The 25,416-nt window shown below is 38.0% G+C and overlaps 1 protein-coding gene across 1 annotated transcript; it reads left to right on the forward strand.

The window, feature by feature from the left end:
- Positions 1-5,940: 5,940 nt before the first annotated feature.
- mcoln1.L (mucolipin TRP cation channel 1 L homeolog) lies at positions 5,941-23,880 on the forward strand. Its single transcript, NM_001092218.1, is given in 14 exon segments — positions 5,941-6,049; positions 11,894-12,087; positions 12,213-12,380; positions 13,057-13,207; positions 13,459-13,525; positions 14,034-14,130; positions 15,805-15,904; positions 16,957-17,063; positions 17,493-17,642; positions 17,885-17,986; positions 18,523-18,645; positions 20,792-20,998; positions 21,327-21,469; positions 23,031-23,880. Coding segments are annotated over 14 exon segments (1,701 nt in total). The 5' UTR covers positions 5,941-5,994; the 3' UTR covers positions 23,068-23,880.
- Positions 23,881-25,416: the final 1,536 nt, after the last annotated feature.

The following is a 25,416-nucleotide window of genomic DNA, read 5'->3' on the forward strand; positions in this document are numbered from 1 at the left end:
AGCTAAAGAATCATTTGAGGGGGAGAAGTGATTAAAAACACAAGGCAAATTAAAGGAAAACTATACCCCCCAAACAATGTAGGTCTCTTTTAAAAGATACTGAGTAAAACAGCTCATGTGTAAAACCCTGCTTCATGTAAATGAACCATTATCATACTAATATACTTTTTTAGTAGTATGTGCCATTGGGTAATCATAAATAGAAAATTGCCATTTTAAAAAATAAGGGCCGCCCCCCCTGAGATCGTAAGATTCACTGTGCACACATACAAACCACATGTAAGGCCACATGAGCCAATTAACAGACAGAGTTCTGCCTTTTGCTTCCTCACTTCTTCCTGTTACAGTTAGTGTTATAGTATTTCTGGTCAGGTGATCTCTGAGGCAGCACAGATAGAGTCACGAAATGGTGGTTCAAGGCAAGAGATGTAAAAGGGCAATATTTATGTAAATATATATTCCAGTTTGGTAAGATTCTTTAATATGTCATTCAATTTGGTATAAACTATCTGTTGCTTAAGTGTTCATTTTGGGGGTATAGTTTTCCTTTAATACTTACCTCTTAGCCTTTTCAGGGGCTGAGGATCTTACCCCTTTTCACGAGCTAAAGATCTCTTCTGCTTGTGTATGCAGTCCATAGCTGACTGCCACCACTATAATCCTAATGAGTGGGTACTAGAATTGTGTAAGAAAGTGATAGAAGAAACAGACATCTTTGAGTCACTGTCAAACAATGAGCAGCAGATTCCAAAGTTACATGTGTAGGTTACATTCCGTTTTTTTTCCCTCCAATGTTTTAGATACTTAGATATTTTTACTTTTAATTAGTTATCTATGCACTTTTGTTACTATTTTTCCTATATTTGTAAAAAGGAATTAAAAGGTTTAATAATACAAAGGCAAAATCTATTCATTAGGTTTTGTTGGTGTGTTGTGGACTTAATGCAAATTTTGACTGCTTTCCTTCCATTTTGCTGAAGCTATTTAGAAGAAAATGGAAATCGTTATCAAAAATCTATGCAGAACCTTTTGTGCTTCTCTTTTTCTCTGCTACACTCAGCTGAATGTAGTAGCACTAGATTTGTTGGATTTTGCACCTTCTATGCATTTTTTTTAAAAGGGGGCTTGTGACTATTTTGGCTACAGAAAATACAAATTCTATTTTATTAGGGTGTCTTGTTTACAGAAAACCTTAAACCATGGATGCATTTTATTATATACCTATGCAATTTTTCAAAAATTGATGAATGTAATGCATTCTTTTTGGGAAACATTTATTTGGACAGTGTCTAATGTAATGTACATAATATCTGGTTATGGAATGACGATGCATTTGTTAAACCATGAAGAATATTTATGAATAAATGTAGGCACCTGAAGCAACAACTCATGTATGTTTCTTTATTATGGAATTTGGTTATTGTTGCTTGTGGTAACGTTATCATTCCATGGCCTTTAGAAAAACCTCATCAAAAATATATATCTTGGAAATTTCATTTAGGTGGGATTACATATCATAGGCAATAGCAAAATGGGCACTCCAAAGGATTCCACAAGGGGTCACAAAAATATATATATATAATATATAAAATTAAAATGCTTTATTCAAAGTTGCAATAAATAAAAATTAAATCTCCTTCCGCCCTACGCGTTTCATGTCCCAGGGACACTTAGAGGCACATTTATCAAAGGTCAAACTTAGAATTAATGTGAGTTATTTTTTTAACTCTAATAAATTCAAACATACTCCAAATTCGATTGGGGGGTTATTTCATAAAAAAAAAAAATTGAATATCTAAAACACGCAGTAATTTTACCGACTCGAAAACTATAATAGAATCGAATTTGAGTTTGAATGTCAGGAAGGCTAGTAACATGTCCAAATTGGTCCCTGGACCTCTCCCATTGACGTATACATGAACTGGGCAAATGTTAGGTGGCGAATAATCAAATTATAATTTTTAAAGGGCCAGAGTTTGATAAATCTCGAAATTTGAATTAAAATTCTAATTGCATTTGGATAATTCACAATTCGAATTTGAGAGTTTTGGCCATTAATAAATCTGCCCCTTAATCTTGGGCTCACATACCAACCTATGTAATAGTGCAAATGCATGCTGCATTGATCCTTGAAAGTTTGTGAACTCCTTCTAAATCGCTGTGCAGAAATGTCCTTAAAACTGTCCCTCGCTATTCAGGGTCATCACCACCACTTATGCACAGTCTGAGTATAATTTACTGAAGACCAATTGTTTTATTTGATATGGGTAGGCAGTGTTTATCTAATTATCTGTCAACTAACTTGCAAAATAACCCTGAAGTCTGCCTTGTTTTGATATTTTTGCTGATGTGATCTGATTTCTTAGGAGACCTTTTAGTCATTTTATGAATATGATAGTGAAGAGTTAGGGTGGTGGCACACGGGGAGATTTAGCCGCCTGCGATAAATCTTCGCTACTGTGGGCGACTAATCGCCTTCCTGTGTAATGGCATAAGTGTTGCTTCGGAAGGCCTCACAAGGAAACTTCGGAAAACCGAAGCGTCACGTATCCATCCCTCCGGCAGTTCACATTTTCTGGTGGGAAGGCATTTTGGGGAGATTAGTCGCCAGTGGTATCGAACATTTATGGCAGGGGACTAAATCCCCTGTGTGCCACCACCCTTAGGAATGCCCTTGTCTAATATTTACTTCAAGTAAGAAAATAAGGATTAGAGGAAATGTTATGACAACTACCCTGGGCCATAAATGGGTAAGGGCAATGTTAGCCATGAAACAATAAAAGCTTTGTCAGAGGTGCAGAGATTGGAACATGACCCCAGACTACTGATCCCCTGTTCACATTTCTATGGAAGGACCAGAGATCCATACACAATAATTTACATTTGGCAGGTTATCAAACAGAGTTCTAAAGGACTGATGCACCTTTCTGCATTCAGAATTTGGAGTTGCATTGAAGCCAGTAAGTGTTTGTAACACGAAACGGGTAAGGCTGTGGACATAGTAAACTTTTTCAATTTGGCTTCTACAACTTGCTGGAATATTGCCTTCATTTGAGCCCCTGTGCTGAGGGCTCAGGGCGGTGCACCTGGGCCACTTCCTAAATGTGGTGAGTAACTACTTCAGATTTTGGAGACCCACGTTTAAGCTAAATCAGTGTCTAGTTTTCATGCCAGAATGCTGTCCAATAGGCATGTAGTCCTCACTAACATAGCAGAAGTCATTATTACTGCAGTCAAATCCCTCAGAAACCTCAACCAGGAAACCTACCAAGGAAGGTAAAAATTCCTTTAAATACAAGCTAACACTGAGATGAAACTTACAAGTAAAGGTGGTGATTATAGACACTGTAACTTTCAGAGCATTTAGTTTCCTTTTTCAAGCTGAAAAAAAAGGAACTGAAATAGTTTTGAACATTTTTTATGATTTTTGTCTTGGTTAGCCAATACAGTATTATGATACCAACCACTTTGTTGGTTTTCAAAAGTGAAACATATTGGTTAACTTTCAATATTGAGTTTACATATTACATTGTTAAATATAATTTATCATATTAGGTGTAAAAACTGGTAAATGACATGCCCCATAATTAAGCAAAAAAGCAAATAAGCGGGCAAAATTATATTGTTGTAGCTGTCATTAATTTGAAACAAAATTGAAGATGGCAGTGGTCTTTACAGATCTTTCCGTAATTTGGTCCTTCATAACTTAAAGGAGAACTAAAGCCTAACTTAAAAAAGTAGCTAAAAATGTTGTACATGATGTTTTGTGCTTCTGTACCAGCCCAAGGCAACCACAGCCCTTTAGCAGTAAAGATCGGTGTCTCCAAAGATGCCCCAGTAGCTCCCCATATTCTTTTCTGCTGATTCACTGCACATGCTCTGTGCTAATGTCACTTACTGAGCTTAGGGACCCACTCACAATATACAGTACACATAGAATAGAAATGTCACAATATAAGGCTGATTAGTAATTAATACAGATAATTACTACATGGCAGCACAGAAACCAGTGCAATTGCGTCTGAATTTAATAATCAGCCCTGTAGCATCAGCTTATATTACAGATAAATCTAATTTTCTGTTTGATAATTTGTAATGACCCCTAAGCTTAGCTTCTCAACAGCTGCTCAGAGCCCACTGAGCATGTGAGTGTCACAGACACTTTTCAAGATGGTGACCCCCTGTGACAAGATTGAAGTCTTGGATCATTGCTGCAATTGACAAGCTGAAACTTTAGGCTGGTGCAATAAGTTGTAGCAGTATATAGCATATGGTATTTTTAGCCACATAAATTTTTAGGGTTTAGTTCTCCTTTAAGTCTACTAGAAAATTATGTAAATATTAAACCCAATAGGCTGGGGTTGCTTCCAATAAGGATGAATTATATTTTAGTTTGGATGAAGTACAAGGTACTGTTTTATTATTACAGAGAAAAAGGGAATAATTTTTGACTATTTGAATTATTTGGATTAAATAGTTTGTAAGAAGGCCTTTCTGTAATTCTGAGCTTTCTGGATAACTGGTTTCCGGATAACAGATCCCATACCTGTACTGGTATGGGACCCCTTGTTCAGAACCTTAAGTCTCGTGGAGTCCCTTTCCTGGAGTTTGGAGAGCTATGTAAAAAATCTTTTTTTTTTTTAACATTTAATCATTATAGTTAGTTGAAAATGTAATTTCTAAAAGTCAGAGTTAAGGGATGTCTAACATGACAGCCAGAACACAGCTTACTGCTTTGCAGCTCTCTAACTTGTTAGTCAGTCAGTGACTTGAAGGGGGGGGGCACATGGGACATAACTGTCCAGTTATTTTGCTTTTCATCCTTGGCATGCAAATGGGTTACACGTTTGGCTAAATATATTGAAAACATGTTTTATTTTGCACAGCCTGTCTATTTACCCAGTTTTTATTTTTACACAGTTCCTTTAGGAAGAGATGGCTAATTACACAATGATTTTTTCATATAACAAGGAGAGGGAGATACTAAGGGGAATATTTATCAAGGGTCCAGTTTCGAATTGAAAAAACTTCAAAATTCGATTTCAAAAAGACCAACCGAACAAGTGAAGTCAAAGTTTTTTTTGGGGTCGAAGAGGTCCGTATTCGGCCGAATGCTAATCGTACAAGCGAAGGAATATCGCATTCGACTAATTCGATTCGAAGGTTTTCCCCCCCCCAAAAAAATTTGATATCTCAAAGTCCACCAATTGACTCCATAAGGGTTCTAGGAGGTCCCCCATAGGCTTAAACAGCACTTCGGCAGGTTTTAGATGGCGAATGGTCAAAGTTTTAAAGAGGCAGTACATGATAAATTTTGACATTCGAATGTTGAAGTTTTTTTCAAATTTGAATCGAACTTGGACTATTCCCTAGTCGAAGTACACAAAAAATAGCTAGAAATTTGAAGTTTTTAACTTTGAAAACTCACTTCGACCCTTGATAAATCTGCCCCTAACAGTAAAAACATAACTTTTCCCTTAAAAAAACCAAACATGGCTCATGTTGAATTTAGGTAAATATTGTCCCTTTAAGGCCCTAATAAACGTGTACCTACACGGGCTGATGACGTAGGCATCCAACTCTTCCCCCCCCCCTCACTTTATCAACAACAGCACAAGGTGTAGCGAACGTGCCACTGAACAAGATAAGCACAAATATGTGCTCTGGATTCGGGGGCCTATTAGAATAGTTCCAGTCTGTAGTGGTAGTAACTAGCAGGGTACAAGCGTGGAAGTTACATGAGTTACGTGTCTAGGGATCTGAATTACCGATGCTGCAGGGAAAGCGAGAGGAAACAGGATGTCACGTGACCAGCAGCATGTTAGTCAGCTGATCAGGTAAAACCGGAGCGCTCTAGAATGTAGTTGCGGCTCGCTAGTTATGCCTGGACAATACAGCGCCTCGGACAACAAATGAGCCAGCCTGCCCGGACACTCATTCCAACTGGGGTTTTGCTAAGAGACTTCCAGCGCTGAATGTGGCCCGCTGAATAACATGGATTCTCTGCACAGGAGTCGCAGTCTGAGTGACAGCCCAAGGCAAATGTCTGGTATGTCTAAATCGTTTGTCTCTTACCCTGGCTCATGGGACCCTGTCATTTCTGCTATGTCTGCATCATATAGCCTGTACCATCCTATGCTCTGTCCATATCATATGCTTCTTACCCAGCACAGGACTTGGTACCATGCGATCCTACTGTATAATTGTGTACTTGCCCTGCTCTCTACTGTCTGTATCATACGCCCCTACCCTGGTGTACCATCCTAGCTCTGTACTGTCTGTATCATACGTCCCTACCCTGGTGTACCATCCTATACTCTCTACTGTCTGTATGACTGTATCATACGCCTTTACCCTGCCACTAAGTACCATCCTATACTCTGTACTGTCTGTGTCATATGCACCTTAATTCCCATTGGGAAAGTTTATAAATGTCTCTTACCCATGTACCTAGTACCATGCTGTCCCCTGGTATGTGTCCATCATGTGGTCTTTATTCAGGCACCTAGTACTGAGTCCTCCTCTGGAATGTCTCTATTCTATCCCCAAGCTATATGTTGCTGTGTCTGCAGCATGTTTTCCTTACCCAAATATGTCAGTATCAGGTGTCCTTTAAGCAAGGGTCCGCCATGGCGGTTCCCTGTTGTAGAGTTATAGGCTAAAGTTGTCCATACACAGGCAGATTTAAGATGGCATTTGGCCCCTTCAGACTGAGTTGGCAGCTTATCTGCAGCTTACCTCTCTATTGACCTATCTGATAGATGTCTGGTCGAAAATCTGGCAAATATAAGTCGGACAAGTTTAAAAATCCTGTTGAATTGGTTCACTGATGGCCTATTACAATCTCATTGGATCAGCCTGATATTGGTCTGCACAAGGTAGCCATATTGGGCAAAGATCCTCTCATTTGTTGACCTCACCAAATGTGCTGATCTTAAAGGAGAGGCAAACCCCTGTAACTCCATTGTCTCCCTCCCTGCTTTCTCCCTGCATAGTCTATTACTTGAAAAAGTGGATTTCGGAAATTCAGCTCTTAAAGTTACCAGAAGCATCTTTTTGCCCCCCTGGTAACTTGGGGACTGCTGCCACCTGAGGCAAGTTTCTCAACTCTCCTGGCAGCAGCACCCCTGGTCCTTGGATGTAATGCTGACCTATTTATGCAGAGTAGCGTAGAGGAGCTCACAGGTGCCATCTTCTATATCTTCAGATCCTCTTCTTTCCCTTTGGTGATTTACGCATTTTTTTGGCGTGTGTGCAGTTGTCCCTGAAACTGGACTGGCACCAACTGTCCATGTTATGAAAAGCTGAGTGTCGGCAGTCCCTTAGCGAATAAATCGTTACAGAAGATGGTTCTCATGAGCTCCACTGCGCTACTCTTAGTTAGTAGGTCATTGTTACTGCCAGGGACTATGGAGGAGGAAGCAGGGAATTGGGAGAATTGAGCTCAGTGAATGGGTTATTTTCTCTTTATGGGGGGTTAGTTCTCATTTAAGGTGCATGTTCCTTAGCAGGGTTGGTCTGGTTTTACTGTATAGCAACTGAATAATATTTTAGCTAAAGCTTTTTTGTATTATGTATTTGTTTTTTACACACATGACTATTCCCTGTAATCAGCACTGGTAAACATAAAAAAACATCTTATACAGAGCTACTGGTTTATGTCCCAGGCCTGTAGTTCCTCAATCAGAAGCTTAAAGGAACAGTTCAGTTTACAAATAAAAACAGGGTAAATAAATAGGCTGTGTAAAACAAAAAATGTTTCTAATATAGTTAGTTACCCAAAAATGTAATGTATAAAGGCTGGAGTGACTGAATGTCAAACATAATAGCCAGAACACTAATTCCTGCTTTTCAGCTCTATAACTCTGAGTTAGTCAGCGACTTGAAGGGGGACCACATAGGACATAACTGTTCAGTGAGTTTGTAATTGATCCTCAGCATTCAGCTCAGATTTAAAAGCAACAGATATGACCCATGTGCCCCCCCCTCAAGTCTCTGATTGGTTACTGCCTGGTAACCAGGGTAACCAATCAGTGGAAACCAAAAGAGCTGCAAAGCAGGAAGTAGTGTTCTGTTCTATTAGACATTCAGTCACTCCAGCCTTTATAAATTACATTTTTGGCTAACTAACTATATTAGAATTTATTTTTTTTTTGCACTATTTATTTACCCAGTTTTTATTTTTACACTGAACAATTCCATGAAAGGCTTATATAACACATACCAATATTCAGTTCTCTGAGTGCTCTGCCCATAGTATTTGCTTTATTTTGCTCAAAATGCAGTGTCAATATGCATCAGTGATGTCAGTGAGACCCACATGGTCCACATCGTCCAGTTGTTCAACAGTCACTTGAATGACTAGATCAGATAAGCGAGTCTTTTTCCTAGGGGGCAATTGTATATACCCTTGAATATTTTTCTCTGCTAAATAGCAAAACTATTTCACATATTATGTGTCAGGTAAGAATTGTTTCCATAAAAATTACAATATTTAGTGTATCTTTCTTTATATGGAGTTAAAAAATAAGGTTGGAATACATGGGCACATATGGCATGATTATCAGGACGTGTATCTATTTATATCTATCTATAACAGGCAGGCAGAAAGTTATATAAAAATAAAAACAGATTAATTTTTGTATATGGACAGTCAAATTACTATTTACAGTGGAACACTGCTTTTATGTACCTGGATATTACGTTTTCCTGGATATGCTGTTGTTTCGTCATGGTCTGGTGCAGGTAAGCAGTGTTCTTTCCTACCCATATTTTACAATTTCCTGTATTTTTTTACAGTCCCTGGAAAAGCAGGTTCCACTGTATGTCAAAACCATCTTACCTGTAATCTTTTCATTGCTCGGTGTATGGTCAGTGGGTTAATTGGCCGAACATTAAACCATAAAGCCTTGCTAAGTGCTATGGCATACTGTGTTTCTGGCTGATTTGCTGCCTGAGCATTTAGTAGCTGTACTGAAAAAAGGCCAGAATTGCTTCCCATGCATTTCTGTGTTAGTGCACTCGAGGCTTAGGTGATTGTTGCTTGAAAACACTTGGAATCCCCATTATAATCCCTTGAAGGGAAGGTTTGGTTTAGTTATTGAGACTGGAAAGTTCGTACTCTCTACCTTAAATTGCATCAGCAATGCTATTCAGGCTCCAGAGATTTTGTCTGTTTTTGTGAACACATTTCCCTTGAGTGGTTTATGAACACATTTCATTGGTTTGTGTATTACTGTATAATATGTGTCCAGTTCATGTGTTTGTTGTACTCTCTAATCCTGTAACCACAGGCTGGAGAATAAAAGAAGACTTTGTTTTTTTCCCCTGAAGCAAAAGATAGTATAAATTAAATTAACTGCTCTGTTTGTTCTGGAGCTTTGTACTGTGTACAGAGAACATGTGCTGTTTCCCAGAATCCATTGTATACTTCTGTTTTAATTGATTCAAAACCTTTAATTTTATTAAAAGATAACATAGCTTCAGAGTGAGCATAAGGGGCGGGCTCCCTGGGTGGCCTTGGAGCAGCGGCAGACTCATCCTGAAAGCCATTGAAGGGATTCTGTCACAGGAAAATATGTTTTTTTTTTTACAAAATGCATCCGTTAACAGTGCTCCTTTAGCAGAATCCTGCATTATAATCTATTTTTCAAAAGAGCAAACAGTTTTTATTTATATTTAATTTTGTAATGTGACATACAGTTGGTCAGTTTCCCTGGTGCCCCCAGTCATGTCACTTTTTACTGCTGCAATGCAGTTTGGAGTGATATCACCCCCCTCCCTTTGCCCCACAGCAGCCCTTCAGCAGCACAATGGGAACATAACAAAATAACAGCTCCCTGACACAAGATAACTGCTCCCTGGTAGATATGAGAATAGCACTCAGTAGTAAATATCCCACTGTGACTCCTCCAGTTACATTACGGTACATTACATTGTGTAGGAGAAACAATAGCTTGTCTGAAAGTAGTTCCATCATGAAGCATTGGCTCTTTCTGAAAGCATGTGACCAGGCAAAATGACCTGAGATGGCTGTCTACACACCAATGTTACAACCAAAAAGAATACATTTATTGGTTCAAGAGTAACATTTTAAAAGGTAGAATGAATTACATGCACAGTGTAATTTAATAATAAACCCAAAACATAAAAATCATGACAGAATCCCTTTAAGGCTAGGCTCACAGTCGGTCTGTTGGGTAGGGAAATTCCGCGCTGAGTCAGGTTCAACGGCACTGATAGAATAGTGGACCTACTAGTCCACATGTAATGTTACTATAAGGCAGGTTAGGTGCGCTAGTTAGAGAAAAGCCGTGTTCCTCTGTACCTGAGGAGAAAAAAATACACCATATAGTATAAGAACTTCTCCCTCTTCTACTCACAAGGGAGGTGTTTCAAGCATGTTGTCTAAAGATATTCTTTTCCGCAGTCTATCTTAAACTTGTCACGTCCCCTGCCATTTGAATTGCATATAGTGAAGTACCGTCAGGCTCTTACTCAAAGGGCCCTGCGGTTATCTGTACGTACCAGAACGTTGATGTATCTGGCGCAAAGCGTATGTTCTGGTAGTTTCAATGGAGTGTTTTCCCAAAGGTGGATTCACTGTTTTCGGTCCATATATGTGGCTGGCGGGCCTCTGCAGTGCTTCCGGTATGGTCCCTGATCCCAGTGGCAGATGCAACTGCTCCACACTTTTTACACACTTATTTTGCAAATATTCATAAGGCTTGATGGGTTGTTTTTTTTCATAGCCCAGCGCGTTTTGTATACAGGGATGCTCCTGATAAAGTATACGAAACGTGTTGGGCTATGAATTGCTAAATAAATCACTGTTTTACAAAAAACAATCACATCTTATCAATATTCGGCCTATATGTGTGTAAAAACTGATCCGAAACGAGCACCACACACTGGAAACACACCTCCCTTGTGAGCAGTTCCAGTCTTGCACCTAACCTCATTTAGAGAAGTTATTACACTATATAGCATATTTTTTTTTCTCCTCAGGAACAGAGGAACGCGGCTTTTCTCTAACTTTCGCACTGAACCTGCCTTATAGGGTCACACAGTGCCTTTCCACTGCCTTCTATTATGCATCAGACTGCATACACAGAGTGGATTTCTTCATGTAATTACAGAATTTCACAATGAAATCCGCCCTTTGTATGCACTGACACACGGAAGCTGGGGAAAAAGCCTATTTCCTTTCCTAGAAACATGCGAAATGCCAGCATGAAGATTAATTTTGTTGAGGTTTGGAGGGAAAACTTACTTGCTGCCCTAGATATTCTTGGAAGTTTGGCTGAATGACTAATAATATTAATAACCAATATTTTACGCAATACATCCCAGAATTGAGGAATACAAGTGGAAAACTGTTCATATACACACAGTAGCAATCTGAAGTCAAGAAATATGCAGAGATTTGCATGTCTATTATTTTTTTATGCAGTATAGTCCTCTGACTTGGTGCTGTGATTAGATGGTATTAGGGTCCACAACAAAAAAAGACCACATTTAACTGCTGACAGATGTCCCTTGATGATGGTGATCCCGTGTGCACAACTTGGCCTGAATAATTATGATTATAGAGTACCCTGGTACTACAGAAGTTTAATTATATAAAATAGGGCTTTTTACACATAATTGTTTTTAGGGTTTGGTTCTCCTTTTACCTCGCACTTGTGAGTTTAATCCAGTAAGATTGTTTTGCTAACACTATAGATTTAGCTTTGCTCAAATACAAGGTACTGCTTTATTATTACAAAGAAAAAGGAAAGAAAATATCTCGAATGATTTGCTTAAAATGGACTCTATGGGATAAGTTGGATCTTATATATTCTATATCGTACTCACTTAGGTGTTGTTTTCTGACTTCTGTCCCTGTGTATAGAGCACCAGCGCCTCCTATCCCCATCTCCTAATTATGGTACCCGACTGTGTGAGTTCCCCAGCCCTGAGGAGGTGCAGCTCCGCCGCCGGCTCAAGTACTTCTTTATGAGCCCATGTGATAAGTTTCGTGCCAAGGGTAGAAAGCCTTACAAGCTGGGTCTGCAGTTACTAAAGATTATGTTTGTCACTGTGCAGGTAAGCTCTATAGGCCTTCCTCGTTACACCAACCTTTACATAAGCTGGAGATTGCAGCACTTGCTCTTCCTATATTTTACTTCTCTCTGTGAAATAACATCTGTATTGTTTGTGTATTCCCACAGCTGATCTTGTTTGGACTCAGCAATCAGATGGTTGTCCAGTTTAAGGAGGAGAATACAGAGGCCTTTAAACACCTGTTCCTGAGGGATTATACTGATGATATTGATAAAACCTATGCTGTATACACTCAGGGGGATGTCTATGAACACCTTTACTATGCTGTGGAACAGGTGAGTACATGTACTTGTAGTTTCTGTCTAAACCATAAATCCGATAGAGGCATGTGGGTCAAACTTTCACCAGAGTAGGTGGCTAATGCTGGGCCAACCATGACAGTAACAATATATAAACTATACATAAAAATTGTAAAAAAAAAAAAATGGAAATGTATACTTTATGTATTTTTTTGCAATGCACAAGGGGTGGAAGACATCAGTGTCAAAATGCCCTTGTCCATCTGTCACTGCATGCAGTCTTTAATTTAATTGTAAATACCATGTCTGACTGCAGCAATATACAAAAATACCCTATGTGCCTTTATCCTGAAGTCATTTATGTTGCAAAATGTAGGACTAACTAATTAAAATGTACTAAACTAGCTGTACTACAGAATGTAAGCAGTCAAATTCGTTTCTACTGGTTACTGGGTCAGGCTGATGGTACCCAACTAACATTTTGAACTAGAAACCTATGACAAATCCAATCAGAAACAAAAAGGGTACACATATATCTCTAGCTGATATCCATCCAATATTTATTTGGGTGAGTTTGAGGGAATTTTATAAACAGAGCAAAAACCTGCAAACTGTCTGAAAGTTATTGCAATTTGATAAATGCACTAATTTTTTTAGGGTAGGATATTTTCTCTAATATTTCAAGTCTAACCCTTTGAAATTCTTCTTACAGTACTTCTCACTCTCCAGTCAGACGACTGCCCGATATGCATATACGCGACATTTAAACCAGTCGGCTCTCTCCGTGTGCCAGCAATATTACCGTAAAGGCCACATTGACCCTGCTAATGACACCTTTAATATTGACCCCAAGGTTAACACAAGTATGTTCATAACTGCCTGACTCCTTGTATTATACTACAGTGATGAGAGCAACACATTTGTATATATGTCGGCATATATGATTATGTAATATGTGTGATTAATGTAAATTGCTTGTTTATGCACTATTGTTTCAGTGTGTGTGTATGTGTGTGCCACTCTGTATACAGTGCTCTATATATGTCTGTAAATATATGAATCTGTGTGTTTATATCTGTATATAATTATAAAATCTGTATTTTTTTTTCTACAGGCTGCCTGTTTTTGGATCCTGCAGAGCCAAACCAAAGCTACAAGAATTTTACAATTAAGTTTCACAAGTAAAGTACTGCATGAGAGCCATTTTGATGTTCTATTTTTTAAAGGGGTAGTTCCCATGAAGTAAATTTTTTAGTATGTTATAGAATGTCTCATTCTTAACCATGTTTCAGTTGGTCTTCATTTCTTTTTTTAATTATTGTTTTAGTCATATGCCTTCCTTTGTGCTCTCTTTCTGCTTTCAAATGGTGATCACTGATCCACATTTCACTACTACTCTGCGAGGCCTCAATTGTATTATTAATATTATATTCTATTACTTTAATTCTATTCCAGCCTTCCCCTATGCATCTCCTTCAATTCACAGCCTAGTTGTTAATGTAAATTCAACACTAGCGACCAGATGCTTCTGAAATTCTAAACAGGAGAGCTGCTGAGCAAAAGGCTAAATTGTTAAAAAAAAATGAAGACCAATTGCAAAAATGTAATATAAAGTATATACAGTTATAGTCATGCAAAATGTCAATACATAAAACATAAAATGTGTCTCTTTCATTTTTTCTTTTGCAGGCTAATTAATCTGACTGTGCAGTTCCAGTTAAAGGCTATTAATATACAAACAATAATTAATAACGAGATTCCAGACTGCTACACCTTTACTATCACAGTAAGTGCAATAGAGAGAGAGCTATGACAAGTGTTCATTGCAATGTGAACCTTGCTTGTAAAACATTTGAAAATTCACATGAACTTCAGTATTTTCTGACGTTTTGCTGCCTGTGCTGGAGGAGATTAAGTGAGAGTGAAAAAACATGCCACAACCCTAAAATTAATGGCACATGTAGCATTTCATTACCAGACTGCTTCAGCCAGTAGAGAAACGCTTGATACCAACTTCTTCTACTTGTTATTGACATGAATGCATCTGAAAAGAGTTTTCTTCCTAAAAAATGCATTTTTGGGCCTATCATAAGCATTTCAGGCTAAAATATGCCTGCAGAGAAAAGGTATCTGTGCCATTATCTTAAAGGAACAGCGATTCCAACAACATTTTTATACAGATTTTTGTACAGGGCTACCCATTGCCAGTGCTCTACTACAATTGGTTGATCAATAAATACATGATAGCATATTCCACACTCAACATGAGATCGGGTGTCTTGTAGATTGCACACACTGCTTTTGGCAAGGGCTTTAAAAAGACAGTACATAACCCTTTCAAACAGTAACTTCGATAAGGGCAAGGTTTGTTTGTTTAAAGATAGGGAGCTCTGAACAGACTACCCTGTTAATTAAAGGAAGGGGGAGGTGAGTTCAGTGAACATAGCTCAGCTTTCAAATTAGTGCTTTATAAAATATATTTAAAAAATATTTAAAATCTATTTAAACTGTAATAAAAGTCTTATTTAATATGCTCCCTTTTAACAAAGATTTTTAAGAGTGTAATATAGTTTTTAAGGGCTGACCTCAGCTCCACTGTACTGAGCAGATCTGCTTCTCTCAGCCTGCAAAAATACACAAGTTGACAACAGCCAGAGCCATCAGCCTGTGGCTGTAGGCCCCAAATAAGTATGGCCAGCTTTAATCTAGTGCCAGACATAACGGAACTCGGCCTGCAGATCAAAGATCCGACCAAAAATGCCTGCTTTCATGATTTCTGTAGAAAAAATGCAGGATAAGAGCAGCAGAGCTAACACTCTCTGTGCCCAGGTCCTTAGGCTGACACCACATGGAGTTGATATTGGCCGCTGAAAAAAGCAGGCAGAGAATCAGCCCCTTTTACCTTGCCTGCACTCAGATCCATTGGGTCAGCTAGGATGCAGGCACGCAAGGTGAATTTCATCGCCAAAATGCAAACTCTTGCTTTTCAGTGTGGAAATCCGCCAACTGTGCAGGCCATCCATGCCAACACAATGATTCAATGTACAGACAAGGAAAGAAGCAGATAGCAGCATTGGGACTGATTCTCGACTTCTACTTTTCCACAGGCCGACTTTCAGCCCTGTGTGGCATAAGCCTTCGTTGGAATGCCATCTTTAGATTGATTTTGGCAGAACATTTTTACTTTTCACTGCATTCTCCAAATAAATGCAGGATAAAATAATACAAGTTATGCCTTGCATTTCTGCTTGATTTGATCAACTACTTGATATGTGATTGCTCAGAACCAAAAATTCAGTCTATCAATAACACCATTTGAGATCACTGGTACCCTGGAAGTTGCACTTCTTTTGTGATTTCCCATTGATGCTGATTGCAGTGGGAATAGGTTACTGAAATGTTTATCTCTTTGGTATGGCTAAATTCAGTTGTTTTCTTTTTATATATTTATATATATTAGATCTTATTTGATAACAAAGCACACAGTGGAAAAGTCAAGATCCAGCTGGATAATGAAGCAACAATCAAAGAATGCAAAGATCCTAGTGTATATGGCCGAGGTGAGAGCTGCCCAACATTATATTATGTTTACAAATGTGTGTATATGATTACATACAGTCACAATGTGGCAGCATTCAGTACCTGCAGCTCTGCAAGTAATGCTTGCCTGTCACTGGATATCCTTGTTTTTTGCAGACTATAAGGGCAAGAAATCTCCTCTTCTTTGGGGCTACTAATCTCCCGAACTGCCTCCCCTGCCTTCCCAATGGCTTGTATGAAAATTGCCAGCGGGATGGTACTCGGAACGCTTTGTTTTTCGAAGTTGCCCGGGCGACTAATCTCCCCGAATCGCAGCATGTCTCTGCCCTAATAGTTCTGGTGATTCCACTTGTTTACAAAGGGATGTGATTATAGATTATACTATACATTTTCCAGAGAAAAAATTGCAGCTTCACACTCTCCTTGTGTAACATTAGACTTATTTAAAGAGCATTTTAAAACATTGTCTCTGAGAATGCATTTTGCAACTTTACATGTAGAATCTTATTGCAATTAAGAGCAGATGAATGCACTGCTGTAAAAACTCAGGATTTCTCAAACAAACCTTTTTATTTTTAGTTTCTGGATCTGTGAAACTGATGCATGCAAATTAATACAGTAGAACCCCCATTTTACGTTTTTTCAGGGCACCAGAAATAAATGATGTAGAAAAATAGGAAAATAAAAAATCATTCATAATATATAGGTGGGACCACAAAAAGATTATGTGAAATGAATGAAAACTTAAAATCAGGTGATGTAAAAATGAAGTTTCACTGTACAGGTATGGGATCCGTTATCCAGAAACCCATTATCCAGAAAGCTTCGAATTACGGGAAGGCCATCTCCCATAGACTACATTTAATCAGATAATTCAGGTTTTTAAACCTTATTTGAGAACAATTCTATTGGGTTCAATTAATGTTTAAAAGATTTTTTAGCAGGTATGGAATCCAAATTACTGAAAGAACCCTTATCTGAGCATTCTGCATAACAGATCCCATACCTGTACATGGTTTGTTTCTGTTGCTTTAAGTTAATGCGCTGTTGTGTATCATCCTCTTCCTAACAGGTGATAATCACTCTCGTCTGGCCTTTGATGTCCTAGTGATTCTTTCCTGCATTCTTTCTTTTGTCCTGTGTGGGCGATCCATTTTACGAGGCTTGCTTTTACAGCATGTGAGTTTAAGGGGTTAGATCTGCATTTGTATAAAGGTTTGGGAAGTGGATAGTGAAATGAATGTGCATTGCAAGCTGGCTTATATGTACAGTAATTGTACACTATGAAACAGGCAATAGACTACATATTAAATCAAATTAGTTGAACACATGGTGGTGGGGCAAAACAACGATGTTTACTATGAAAAGAACATTCCAAAAACAGCTAGGAATAGCACCTCCTAATAGCGCTCATACCTTGCAGCAGGCATTTAAAAACTGACCCCACTCATTATTTTCTTAATACACAATTTACAAGTTATGCAAATGTCCAACACAAATCGTAATTCTGCATAACTCTTGGTCTAGAGTTTGTAGAGCAAACCGTTTATATTGAGTGTGATATGCTTGTAGGACAGCAGATAATCTGAGATTTCTTCTTTGCACCAGGAATTTGCTCGGTTTGTGCACTATCGTCACAGTCTCGACATTTCTCTCTCTGACCGTCTGGAGTTTGTGAATGGCTGGTATCTGCTGCTTATCATCAGCGATGTCCTTACGGTGTCAGGCACAGTCATGAAAATTGGAATTGAGTCTAAGGTAGAACGACAATAAGCCTAACTTTGTCCGTAAACCTCGGGAAGGATTAATATATTAATTTAATGGTTTACACCCTTACTAGTGTCTTCTGCTCATATACATCAGAAGCTCTCTGTTCGTTTTTCTTACCATACCTAGTGGCCTGGGTAGTGGCCTGACCACGCTGCCATTCTATTCTGATGATTTTGCTCTGCATCCAAGTTTTTTCCCTCTAAATCTTTGTGCTTGAATTTCCTACTTAGACATTTGCTAGCTACGATGTGTGCAGCATCCTACTGGGGACCTCGACTCTTCTTGTGTGGGTTGGAGTTATCCGATACCTTAGCTTTTTCCAGAAATACAATGTAAGTATGTAGAAATGTAATTTTCTTCAAAGGAATGTAATAATTGGCTAGGTGATAGAAACTGTGGTGCATTGCATTTTGCTTTTTCCATTCCAAGCCCAGTAAGCACTGGATTAAGATTTCACTTCTCTGCCTGCCTTACTACCAGCCATTTTATTGGGATTGGGTACAGCGGAACAATGTTGTGAAGCTCCATCTGCACATTAATTTGTACCAAGTTGGAATGTAACAAAGTCCTTAAATGTGGCTTATGCTGTTAGTGCAGGAGCTTTGTCTGCATAAACATTTACCATGGGAAAGCATAAAAAAAGACATATAAATGTGTTTGTTTGCAGGTAGATTTTGTTAATAACACCCTGATTTTTCTCTTTTACGTTCCATTTATAAATATTTGGTGCCCTACTAACAGTTAAGTAGTGCACATATTTACCATCTATTAGAAAAATTGTAATTGCATTCTGTTCTTTATATTTGTCTACCTATTATTTAAGTTATGATCTGCCTGACGTTTGGCTTGTCCTTCTTGTTTTTCACAGATCCTCATAGTAACACTACGTGTTGCCCTCCCTAATGTCATCCGTTTCTGTTGCTGTGTGGCTGTAATCTACTTGGGGTACTGTTTCTGTGGTTGGATTGTGCTGGGTCCCTATCATGTTAAGGTATGTTTTATGTAACTCATTTTATTCCATTTATTCTACATTAATTGCGCACCATTTTACAACAGCATTTTCTATCCTTCCTTTTCTGCCATGTGCAGTTTTATAGGGACTGCTCTCCTTTAAATTAACTTTTAGTAATTTAGACAATTTGCATTTGGTTTTTATTTTTTACTACTTGTGCTTTCTGATTTCTCCACTTTGCATTTTCAGCAATCTGGTTGCTAGGATCCAAATTACCCTAGCAACTATGCACTGATTTGAATAAGAGACTAGAATATGAATAGCAGAGCCCCTGAATAGAAAGATGAGTAATAAAAAATAGCAACAAGAACAACACAATTGTAGGCTTTTGGAGCATTTGTTTTTAGAAGGGGTCAGTGACCCCCATTTCAAAGCTGGAAAGCAGAGCTGTGGAGTCGGAGACAATTTTGGGTATCTGGAGTCGGAGTTGCCAATATGTACTGACTTAGACTCCTAATAACTTTAAATGCAAGCACTAAAAAGAATCAAATCAGATTTAGAAACTTCTATGAAGGATGATCTGGCAGAAGCAATTCTGTTTGTAAGAACAATACTTTAGTTAATATTGGATTGTGTTTAACAGCTAATCCACAGCTATATACCAGGTTCAGTTATTATATAAGTTGTTTTAGGTTTTCCAATTGTTTTTGGTTTATGTAGTTTAAATTTGATTTTGAGTGTGATTTGATTTTGGTTTAAAAAAAAAAAAAGAAAAAATGAAGGCCAATTGACAAGTTGCTTAGAATGGCCATTCTATAACATACTAAGAGTTAACTAAAAGGTAAACCACCCCTTTAACCTGTTGCCCACCGCCCATCTTCTCCCCCACTGCCTTACTTCCTATTTCCACGTGCTTTTTAAAGGGCAACCGTCCCCAAAACAGTTCATAAGTATGACATGTACAGTATTTATGTGTACATAATCATTTTTCTAAACATATAAATATTATGCATGTGATTGTTAAGATATGTTTTTAAATATACTACACCATAACCCTGCGCTGGAAAACTCATTCTGCATTCTGTACAGGTTTTAGCTTTTTACACAATTCTATGAAACCAAATCATGGCGATAATGCCAATAGCAATAGAGTGGAGTACATAATTTGATCGGTAGAAGAAAGAAAATTCAAAAAAGTAACCTTGCAATTTACCAAAGGGGTACTGGCCCTCCTTTGAATATCATAGAATAAAACTTTACAAAAGTGGTATAGAGGGATAGCTTAATTGGCTGATGATAATTACAACAAAAGTTCAGAACATTTCAGAATTTTGTCCATAAATGAAATGACAAACAAATAACCCATAGGCATAGTCTGAGTTACAAACTGAGGCAGACATAATGGGAGGTGGTTATTCAGAGGGGGGTTCAGACCTGATATGAATGGGGGATCAAAGTGACCAGGCAAGAATTAGAGCAAATGTATGTGATTAGACATCTCCACAGATGTACACTTTATTTATTTCTACAGACAGTTCCTAAATGTCGCTCAGACATAAATCTGTTGTTAGGTCATGACTCCAGTTTCAATTCCCATTTTTTTTCTTTCATATCCTGTTTTGAAATAGCCTTTGGCAGCTAGTTACCTATATTAGAAACTGTCTGTACAAATCCAAAAATAAACATCAGTGGAGACAACAATCCACCACAGTAGATCTTTCACACAGAGAATCTTTCACAAAGGATTCTGGGGTTCGTCCGAATCCAAAAAAGTGTATTCGGTGCATCCCTACTTAGAGTGCAAGCTCTAGTGAGCAGGACACTCCCCCTGCTGAACAATATCCAACTGTAACTGAATCGATTTTGATAAAATATTTGTCTAAATATTTAAGCATTTGTGATTTTGTATTTGTATCCCCTTATTTTGTAAAGCGCTATGCGGAATAAGGGTGATATATAAATCCAACCACCAATCAAATGTTTTAACTTATAGTAGACTTTTCAATTTGGTGGCTACAGGCAAATCCACTTGTTACTGTCCTTTACATGTTTGTAAATAAGCCCTTATTTCTCTTATCCCTTTTTATCTTTTCATCTCTTCAGTGCTTCCGTACTGTTATGTTAGTAAACCCCCAGAGCAAACTTCTTAACATATTTTCATTTTTATGCATTTTATGTCTTTCAGTTCCGCACCCTCTCAATGGTGTCCGAGTGCCTCTTCTCCCTTATAAATGGTGATGACATGTTTGTCACCTTTTCCGAAATGCAAAATAGCAGCTACCTGGTGTGGGCTTTCAGTCAACTCTACTTATACACCTTTATCAGCCTCTTCATATACATGGTACTCAGTCTTTTCATTGCCTTAATCACTGGGGCCTATGAGACTATTAAGGTAAGTGAATACACACTCATACCAATCTATCTGTACACTCACAGTCACATATATAAACTATATAAACATCATTATCTATACCAATTGTAGGCTTTATGTATATCAGCTATGGGAAATACTTTCTGCATGTTGTGTGAGGTTTGCATTTCAGCATAGGGTGGCTCAGACAGAAAGTGGAAGTAGGGAAAGTCTCCTAAACTGGGACTGTATAGCTGGGTATGTCCAGCAGGGCTAAGGGGAAGGTGTCTGTGTTTTGATCTACACAAACTCATGCCTGTTGAGGAACACGGCCTATTGCAGTAACGATTCTCCTATTTCTCTCTTTCAGTGTCAGAATTCAGGTGATCCTTGTGCCGGCAATGACAATGCTCTTTATCAGTATATAGCAGAATGCAAAGACAGCCCCAGCTCTGGAAAATTCCGCTCTGCAAACAGCACAGGTTGCTCCTTGTTTTGCTGCTGTACTCAGCCGTAAGTACATTCAGGAATTCGCTACATTGTGTGTTCAGTAGTTATTTACCCCTGCATACTTTATTTATATACATTGACACAAAATATTTAGGTATATTATGTTTGAAGTCAAATACATCCAATGGACAGACCATGGCTGTTTTGTCAGTCAGCATATAGAGGATGACATGACCCCAGGAAACAAGTTTGTCTATAAAAAAAATGTTTTTCTTTTATAAGCATTGGTTTTAACACTACTCCGCAACAAACTGTTCTCGGTTATAAATACAAAATCTTTACTTGCTGTTCGATCTCACTTGCTAGCCTGCTGTTGTAACGGCTCTCACAGCCATTTTTTATTCCTTTACAAATGCATACTGAGCACAAAAGAACATATATATAGGGGGTTATTTACTGAAATCTGAATTGATCTCATATTTTAATTAAAAAAAACATGACCAAACTCCCATGCCCGATTTTTAACTTATTTATTAATTAAAAAACATAATTTAATTGGATCGTGAAAAAGGTCCATTATATAGACGGAACCTGAATCGCTTGAATTTTTTTTAGAGTTTTTGCCCTAAAACCCTGAAAAAGCCTTCGGGCTAAACCTGGAGCAGACCATAAAAACTTCAAATTGAGATAGTTGCCTCTCCCATTAACTTATACAGGACCTCGACAGGTCTGAGATGGTGGATTTTCAGATTCAGGCTTTTTTTCAGCATGGAGGTAAAATAAATCATGAAAAATGTGAGGTTTTTTTCCACTAAAATTAGTTTTTTGCACCAAAAAGCCCGACCAGAAATAATTGAGGCTTAGTAAATCACCCCCATATTGTGTGTGTATATGATTGTTGGAATGTAACAAAATAGGTAAAAAGCCAAGGGGGTGAATACTTTTGCAAGGCAGTTTATCTATTGCTCGGAGGGCACCATATACTGACCAATAAGCTGCTGACTTTATCTATCGCCAGCTTTTCTCTACCTTAATATGCAGCTTTGAATGCTCATGAGTAGAACCAGGCAGAATATAACGGAATCAATTGGCTAATGAATTTAGGTCTACTCAAACCTGCGGCTCAAATGTCAATAAACAAATACCTATGTGTAGAACCCTAAAGGGGTCACACATACAGTCATAGTTACTATACCTTAAAAAACCACTGTTCCAGCTCATTTTGCGAATTAACACCAATGACGACCAATCATTTATTTTGTGCCTGTATGTTATAATTTCTAGAGATGTACCGAATCCAGGATTCAGTTCGGGCTGAACCGAATCCGAATTTGCATATGCAAATTAGGGGCGGACGGGAAATTGCGTGACTTTTTGTCACAAAGCAAGGAAGTAAAAAATGTCTTCCCCTTCCCCCACCCCTAATTTGCATATGCAAATTAGGATTCGGTTCGGTATTCAGCTGAATCCTTCATGAAGGATTCGGGGGTCCGGCCGAATCCAAAATAGTGGATTCGGTGCATCCCTTATAATTTCTATATTAATAAATGGGGTTTTTTTCTGCAATAGTAATGCTGTGTGTCCATCCCTATTGACTTTGCTTATTTGCCTTTTCTTGTTCCAGGACCCATTGTGAGGAAGATTCAGTTGTCATTAACTGATGTCTACCAATTGCACATTCCTCTTGACTGGGGTTTTGCTGCATTCTGGGTAGTGGGTGCTGTTGATTTTAATGCCATTTTAAGAGTCCAGTGAATATATGTTCCGTTTAAAAATGGATTTCATGGTGAGATTGTACGTGTTTAGGCCCAGCGTCTTGTAGACTTTTTGGGGACTGACTTACTACCTTTTAAGCTGATATGCAATTTACAGGTATAAGCCATTTATTTATGTCAAATCAGCTTGTCCCAAAGTTTCTTTAGTACGAGCATATGACCAAGGGCCTGTAAGAGAGAGGCTTTTAGCCCACAAACCAACACTCTCTTGTGGGGTTGCTGCTAAATACAGGGATCCATTATATAGATTTAAAAGTATATATTTTATGTAGGTTTTTAATTATGATGGATACTTTTTTATGAAGGAGAGTGTATGTCTGCTAGAGGATGTGTGAATGACTATTACGAGACCAGGGAAGGACGAAACAGGAGTAAAATAAATAAAAATGATAGACAAAGGGGTTATTTTTACTGGTTATGAATGGATGAAAACAAAGTGAATGTAGGATGAAAGTTACAAATGTGTGGCCAAGGTGATGTTGCGATGCTGCTGCCAATTGCTTTGAGTAAATGACACTTTTCTGTTTTTTTGTTTTTTTTTAATTGTCATGTTTTTTAACTGTTGTCTCGTATTGGATCCAAAATAAAGTGTCACCGATCATTCCATGGATGTATTCCTCCATAGTTTTTGTTGTGTGCAATCACTGTCTATTTTTGAAAAACGTTTCTATTACCTCAAATAAATGTAATGCAAGTGTATGAACTCGCGCTACTGCTGCTGTAGATATTTAATTATATTTATTCTTCAGCTGAACTAGCTGCCATATTTGCCCTGTGCTATATGGCTGTTAAAGGGGAACTATCGCAAAAAAATAAAAATATAAGCTTCAGCATACTGAAATAAGAAACTTTCTAAATACAATCAATTAAAAATACTGAAATAATCAAGTTTATCCTTTACTGTAACTCTCTCAGCATCTGTTTCTCTTCATTCTGTCTTCATGCAGTTGGGTGTCATTGACAGTTAGATCCAATATATCTTATAGGGGGCTCCTTTTGCCTATAATAAAATCACCAGACATCATGTCTCTCTACATGCAGAATTGGTGGAAAAGGCAGTTATTTTATTAGATTTTGTTTGTACTTAAATCATTTATTTGAGTAAGCTCTAATACATCTTCTAGGAAAAGAATCCCCCATATAAGATAAATTGGATCTGTCAATGAACATCTGACACCCAACTGCTGCATGAAGAGAGAATGAAGAGAAACAGATGCTCAGAGAGGAATTATGAAGATAATAACTTGATTATTTCAGAAATGATGCAGAATTTTTCATTGATTGTATTTAGTTTCTTATTTTAATATGATGAAGCTTATATTAAACTTTCATTTATGCGATAGTTCCCCTTTAAGAACCAATACAGCATTCTGCTAATGATAAAATACCACCAAAAAATTAAATTACTTCATATAGAGAAAAATAAGATTTACTTTAACGCTCACTTGGAAAAAGTGTTTTGTCAGAAGCTATAGTATACTTTTCTTTATAGTCTACTTCATTCTATAGCCCTGGGGATATGTAAAGCTAAATAGGGCTGTAGGGTCTATATTTGCAAATAAGATAAACAGATAAGCCAAATTGGTTTATTACTTAAATGCTAATAAAGAGAGATGCCATCACTGGTTCTGTATACAAATGAAGGCGGATGTGTGAACAACTGATGAGAGACCAGGGATACATGAGAGGGCAAAAAGAGGACAAAACCAATGCATATGAGAGAATTGACAAGAGATAGACTTGACCAGTATGGATGGATGAAAAGAAGTTAATTGAGGATGAAAGTGAGCAGCATGAAAAGAGGTTTTGCTGGGTTTACAAAACTGAGGGATACAAACTCCGAGTTGCATTACAGTCACCTGGGTCAGGGCTGTCCAGCTGGAGGCATGTGGACCAGATGTGGCCCTCCAAAGGGTTTTTATAACCCCAGTCTGCTCTAGGAGGGCTCCATAGACTTCACTGTATGGCATCATCATTTTAATATGGCCCTCGAACATGCAATATAACATATAATCGGCCCACTAAATATAATGTTTGACAGTACTGACCTAGGTGATGTAACTCTAAACCCCTATATAACATCTGGCAAATAAAGTATATAACTTAAATGTAACAGATAAAGCTAAAGACACTAAATCACCAAGTGTAAAGTGTTGTCCAGGTGCACCAGCCCTTCAGAAATGGAGTGTGTTTCATGATCCAAAAGCACTTAATCATAGGTTAAAAGGGAGTTAA

The sequence above is a fragment of the Xenopus laevis genome, chromosome 3L (genome assembly GCF_017654675.1).
Source record: "Xenopus laevis strain J_2021 chromosome 3L, Xenopus_laevis_v10.1, whole genome shotgun sequence".
In the NCBI taxonomy this organism is placed as follows: domain Eukaryota; kingdom Metazoa; phylum Chordata; class Amphibia; order Anura; family Pipidae; genus Xenopus; species Xenopus laevis.